General features: G+C 26.5%; 1 protein-coding gene across 1 annotated transcript; it reads right to left on the reverse strand.

Moving 5' to 3' along the window:
- Positions 1 to 487: 487 nt before the first annotated feature.
- Positions 488 to 2,863, reverse strand: LOC110739593 (NAC domain-containing protein 41-like). The gene is made up of 3 exons (XM_021920051.1): positions 2,129 to 2,863; positions 1,409 to 1,680; positions 488 to 1,223 (listed from the first exon to the last, which is right to left on the reverse strand). Exons 1-3 carry the CDS (start codon positions 2,307 to 2,309, stop codon positions 993 to 995), a joined length of 684 nt encoding a protein of 227 aa, XP_021775743.1. The 5' UTR covers positions 2,310 to 2,863; the 3' UTR covers positions 488 to 992.
- Between the last annotated feature and the right edge of the window lie 3,863 nt (positions 2,864 to 6,726).

Raw genomic sequence — 6,726 nt, forward strand, 5'->3', positions numbered from 1 at the left:
AATCCAAACCGCTAGAATTTGAAGTAAGAAATTTATATATCAAGTGAACCAAATTAAATTAAACCTTGCTTGAGACATTTAGGATATATTTTTTCATTCTATTTTATTAGTGACGACTTTCAATCATAGATAAGTTATAGTTAGAAGAAGAGGGAAAGTTTGAACATATGACTTGCCTTATCGTATTATCCCTTGGTGCTGTAGTGACTAACAATAGTGGTAAAAATTGCAAAATCTATTGGGGGTTGAGTCTTTTGTTGCCACAAATTCATTGTTGACTCCATGTATGGATTTGCAACTTTATCAAATTTAATTTGACAAATAAAGTATAATATTCAAAAGGTAAAATCACATTAAATTGTCGTCACAAATAAAAAGGACACTACGTTGATAACCATGCATATAATATTTTGCCTTGTCTTACCTTTTGTGTATGTTGTTTCCTTAACGTGGAAGTTTCTTAGTACTTAAGTAGCACGAGTAGATGAAGTTTTTTGCTTTATGCTTTCATTATTATGCTTAAAGTCAATGCATGCATGTTTGTACATTTCATATTGACTTTGGTGTCCCACTATACGTAATTACATTAAATTACTCTTTTACGAGTAGGTCATAATTGTTCGGTTGATTTTATTTTTTTTGGAATCAAAGTTTATTATCTTTGATTGTGAATTTTTCTTTATCTATAAAAAAATAAAAATATTAAGCTATGTGAGATCCTGATAGATTATTTTAGAACATTAAATATAAAAAAAAAAAGAAAAAAAAATTAAATGTATATAATATATAATTAATGTTATTTATAGTCAAACATATTTTTAAAAGACCTTAAAATAAAGAACAAATGAAGAGTAGCTTAGTACGGAGTACATTTAATATAAAACTCATGATTAATTTAATATTATTATATTAGCAATAGAAATAATGTAATTTAATGCATAAACTAACTGCATAATTAAGCACAAGAGTTATGATATACTGAATAAATTAAATTACATAAAATTATAGTTACTTTCTTCATCAGAGTGTAATTCATATGAAGAAACATGTGCAAATGAGTTTGACGACGAAGAAGAAGAACAAGGGGATGGAATATTTGAAGTTAATCTGTAATGACTATTATTATAGTCTAACATTATTGCATTGTCATTTTCTTCAATTCTTTGCTTCAAAAATACATGCCAAATGACCCAATCTTCCAGTTTTGATACACCTTTGTAATTCTGCGCGAAAATTAATATAAGTCATTAGTATATATACTACTCCTATATAACATACAATCAAATTTGTGCAATTTTTAACCAAAGTATCAATGGACCAGACGAACTCAACCAAAAACTTAAACTAATGGTTGATATCTAGAATCGATTCATATAATGTACCACAAAGTTTAAGAAATGAAATTCACCTTATTATTATAGACTAAGCTATATTCATTCATGTACCAATCAGTTGGACTACCGTTTGGAGCCCTTCCCATGTGATATACTAAAGTTTTTTTGATGCCTGTTATTATCATCGTTTCGAAATTTTGGCTTGGAGGAGGAGATATATGCATTTCCGAGCCAGTATCTTCCCAATATCCCGAGTTTGTTGCCCTACTCGATCTATTATTTTGGTTACGCTTCTTGTGTCTTCCTCCCTTCTTGGTGAATACATATCTCTCTTCCATTGAATCACCTATAACATATGCATGCATGCAAAATTTTGAGAACACAAACACAACATAGGAAAATTATTGGATTATGTACATTGAGTTAATCCAATTCAAAATCAGGATTATTCAATGCTAAGATGCCAACAAAATTTTTTTCTTAAACTATTCGTGTTAATTTTAAAATACAAAAATGATACATAGCTAGCATAACAATATTTTATTTTCTAACTTAAACAGAATCTCATCCATAATTCTATCTTTATAATCAATTGAGAGCAAATAGAGTGATGAGGCGATTATGAACCATGTTATAGTTGAAAGTACCATGCAGTATGCAATATTAAATTTCTTAGATCTATAGAAGCCAAAATTCACTTGCATTTTATCCCTGCCATTATGCGATAATACGATTATTAACGACGACATGAAGATTAGGGGAAATGTATGATGAGCAAAATATGACATACGTACCGGGCAGCTCCCAAGGGTCTAACTTAGGAAAATGGACCTCAGGGATGATGGAGGCCGGAAGAGGAAGCGAGAAAATCTTGCATCTTAAGTACTGGAAGAGAAGCTCCTCATCGGTAGGTTGAAATCGGAATCCAGGGGGCAATCTGTTCAAATTTTCTCCGACAAAATTGTGTTTTTTCATACTTCAATTTCTTACTATCAAAATTGAAATTTTACGTAGACAAGTACTAATTTCGAGTAGATCAATCGATATCGAGTGAAGAGATAGATAAATCAATGAGGTAGAAAGACTAGAAACTATGTATTATATATGGAGTACCTCCCTACTATCAATATAATGATAGAGCGAAGTATATAAATGAAGGTTTACCTAACTTATGGTAATACGATGCATGCATATATAATGAAAGTCTAGTGTTACAAAAGAAAAGTTGGATCCTTTAAACTAGATTATGGTATCTTTAATCTTCTTTTAAGATCCTTCGTCTGGCAAAGTAAGAATATTTCAATGCTACCATCTTTACTTAATATTGGCACCAAAAGTAAGTCAATCATTTTAAAATCAAAGTTGTCCCATTCGCTAGCCATATGGAAAAACATAATGTTGTGTAAAGAGTAACTCACATAGGACTTGCGATAATGTGACATTATTATTAAAAAAAAAAAAAAAAAGGAAAGGTCACAGTCGTGAACTCGTGATCAATAAGTCTAGTGAGTTACTACACTTAGGCCCCGTTCTCTTCACCTTAATTTTGCTGAACTGAAATTATTTTTACTGAAATGAAATTATTTTTACTGATTAAAACTGAATTTTACTGAACTTATTTTTACTGAACTGAACTTATTTTTACTGAATTGAAATTATTTTTACTGAACTGAACTTATTTTACTGAACTGAACTTATTTTTACTAAACTGAAATTATTTTTACTGAAATGAACTTATTTTTACTGATTTAGATATTATTTTTACTGATTTAATATATATATATATATATATATATATATATATATATATATATATATATATAGATATAGATATATTAGCTAAAATAATCTATTTTTGAAATTATGTAATTTATATAATTTATATATTTCTGTTTAATAGTTAATTAAATTTGTTTTTTATGCAAATAATTAATTACATTTGTTGAACATAAAATAAAACATTCTACAATTTATTAAATAAAAGTCAAACACACTGACATCATTATGATATATATATATATATGAGACTATTAAAATATATAGTTGATCGTTAAAATAGTTTCTAAAGCAGCAAGTTGGAGTTAACGATCTCAAACCAAAAGACTTTAGCACAATTTATGACATGCATGAAAAAAATATTGTTAATTAAATTTTTGGTTTGAATTGTCAGTCAATTTTTTACTACGTATATGTTGGTTAACTGCGTGTAATTTACAAATAATTATAGCAAATATTGGTAGATTGATTGATCATATCAAGGCATGTGAGATTTAAGCAAAAAAAAAAATATGACGACATATTGGTAGTATTGTATAGATCATGCATATATAATCATATATGAATATCATATTTCAATATCTTATTGAATTTATTGTAATTGATTAGGTATGCTATTACGATGAATTTTGTTACCCTTTTATAAAATATAGTACTTGTATTTACCAAATATCACCGACTACAATATTATAAACAAGACATAATATTTTATACTTGACAAAAAAAAAAGATATTATATTTTATAACTATACAATATGTGATAAAAGTATAGACAAAAGTGATGCATAATAAAAATATATGTGAAGTATTAAAAAATCTTGTACGACAATATTTTGAAATATATGGAAAAAATAATTTACATAAAAAAGCCTAGTAAAAAAAAGCATCAAAGTACATGAACTTAAATTATTTTTGCTGAAATTATTATTGCTGAGCTTAAATTATTTTTACTGAACTGAAATTATTTTTGCTGAACTGAAATTATTTTTACTGAACTTATTCTTACTGAACTTAAATTAATTTTACTGATTAAAACTGATTTTTACTGAACTGAAATTATTTTTACTTAATATTATTTTTTTAAGGTGAAGTGAACAGGGCCTTAGTGACCTTTGTTATTCATATTAACAAGTATATTAAAAAATTCATTAAATATCTTAATCTCTATGACCTTTGTTATTGCCCAACGAATTTTACTTTTAACATAATGACTTTTATTTTAACATAGTGACCTTTATGTTTAAATTGCAATATTTAAACATAGTGTCCCTCTAATAAGTGGTCTATAATAAATTAATGTAAATCAGGTCTATTTAAGAGTAGTTAATTTGTATATTGTCATGAACTTATGCTTCACTTAAAGAATAATAATAGTTTTGATGAAGTGTAATATATTAACTTAACTCTTTGGTCATGTTTAGTTCATTTAATTTCAGGTTCTTATTACTTATTTCATATCAGATCATAAAAAATGAGTTTTGAACAACTTTTTCGTTTTATGTGCGATTTTTTAATGCTAAATATATTTAAATTTTTAATGGAAAAATTATGAAAATTACATATTAATAAAATACACATTATTACGAATCTAATAAGACCTTATGATATATTTTTTTCTGTAAAATTAGCGTATATATAAGATCAATGTTTGGTAAAATTAAACAATCAAATCAGATCTGAAAAAATAAACAAAGGTCAAATTAAATAAGTAAAAATAAGATAAACTAAACAGGGCCTTAGCTTCTAATACATTTTAATTGGTCAACTATATCTCTTAAAATTACCTCTAGTTTCTATCATTCTTTCATGCGGTGCGTTGATGATTGGGCCGCCAAAAAAAAAAAAACACCCCTCTCTTTCACACCCAAAAACTCAATACATGGAGTCATTGACCAACTTAGTTTTGTATTTTTGTTTAAGTAACTTTTAGGTCAGATTGTTACATCCAAATATATGAATGAAAATAGTCTATTAAAATATTGGTCTTACTATATCATTGTAAAACTAAATAAAACCTGATTTATTTATTTATTTTTATTTTTAGAACAATATTATAAACCCAAAACTACTTCGTATGGTATAGATAAATTGTTGAAATTAGAGAGTAAATGAAAGAAAAACAAACTCTATACTTTTCTCTTTCCTTATGCTTGTACTAATTTAATTAACATTTAGACTTTTACACAATTTACACTCTAACCTTGAACAATCTATTATGATATACTAAACAATCTATTATGATATACATAATAAATAAATAAAAAAGAAAGATATATATATTATGTGAGATTTTGTCAAAGGGCGGAATTCGACAAAAGGTATCATATATCTCAGTCTTACGACATTATTATATAGGGTAGTTCATTGCAAATTTTCCATATAAGTAAATAAAATGTTTTATACTCACCTTTTTTTTTTAATTTTTTTTTGAGGAAATGTTTTATAACTTTTATAATAAAAGAGAATTACAAATTTTAATGACTAAAGCTCAGCATGGGAAATATATGTAGATAGTGGGTTCGAACTTGTCAAAATTAGATTGAATATGTTATAAATTTAGACAATCTCTATATTTAGGATAATTATACATACTCTTCTCAGGGCTACATATAAGATGTTATGCTTCTCTAGGTCATTTTTTATTTTATTTATTCTGATAAGTTAGGGTATAGCGTTGAGAGAAGACTATTCTAACTATTTGTATACCTTTCCTTTCAAACAAAAAATGAAAATACTAACTTTGGTCATTATTTTGTCATACATTCTAAATTGATGTCAATTAATTAATTATGTTACGAGCAAATGTTTATTTACATTATTTAGAATTTTTTTTAGTCATCCCTTAGGGATTAGAGCTACATATACTATTACCCATATTTTATCGAATCTCTAAGAAAAATCTTCATTTTTTTTGACAAAGGTGTATTTATGAGAAAAAAAACCTAATAATCCTTTTAACTAATTATTTAAGTGGTGATCAATTCTACCCGTCACATAGGCAGTGCTTAGTGCTAGGAGCCTAGGAATACCTTTGTGTATGTAGATGAGTGTATATATTATACTAGTACGTGCCTCGGGCGTTGTCCCGCATACTCATTTTAAAGAGTGTATTTATTTGTGGGCATGTTTTGTAATTATAATAATAACAATAATAAGTTTTAGTATTTATATATATTTTTAAAAATGTAAGATAAAAAAAAGAGTGGAAACACTATCTATTATTCTTTTTTCATTCTTGTTATTATTTTCTATTTTTGTAAGTTGCACTATATTTACTTGGTCTACTCCAACCAATGTTTGTGAATTATAAATAAAAGAATATATAAGTAAGATATTGTTTATCAAAATTCTATGTCGACATATGTGCTAAATTTCAGTGGGACACTAAAGTAATAAAGGAATTATAATTTTGTGAAAAGAAGTGTGCGTTGGTTAAAAAAATAATAAAATAAATAAAAAGTTAAAAATAATTATTTTTTTAACACGTAAAATCAACATATTATATTATTGGCTTAATTGGATCATTTGTAATATATGGCTGATAAATGGGCTACAGAGGCTTTGTAAAACCCCTAAAGTTCTAAGACTTCACTTCAAGATCCCTTGTATTGTACTG

Source organism: Chenopodium quinoa, unplaced genomic scaffold (assembly GCF_001683475.1).
Source record: "Chenopodium quinoa cultivar QQ74 unplaced genomic scaffold, ASM168347v1, whole genome shotgun sequence".
Taxonomy (NCBI): Eukaryota; Viridiplantae; Streptophyta; class Magnoliopsida; order Caryophyllales; family Amaranthaceae; genus Chenopodium; species Chenopodium quinoa.

Excerpts from the sequence above, each read along its gene's own strand:
- LOC110739593 (XM_021920051.1), bottom strand. The coding sequence starts at position 2,309 with ATGAAAAAACACAATTTTGTCGGAGAAAATTTGAACAGATTGCCCCCT. Across the intron at positions 1,681-2,128 it reads AGACCCTTGGGAGCTGCCCG|GTGATTCAATGGAAGAGAGA; the intron begins GTACGTATGTCA and ends CATATGTTATAG. Across the intron at positions 1,224-1,408 it reads GCTTAGTCTATAATAATAAG|AATTACAAAGGTGTATCAAA; the intron begins GTGAATTTCATT and ends ATTTTCGCGCAG.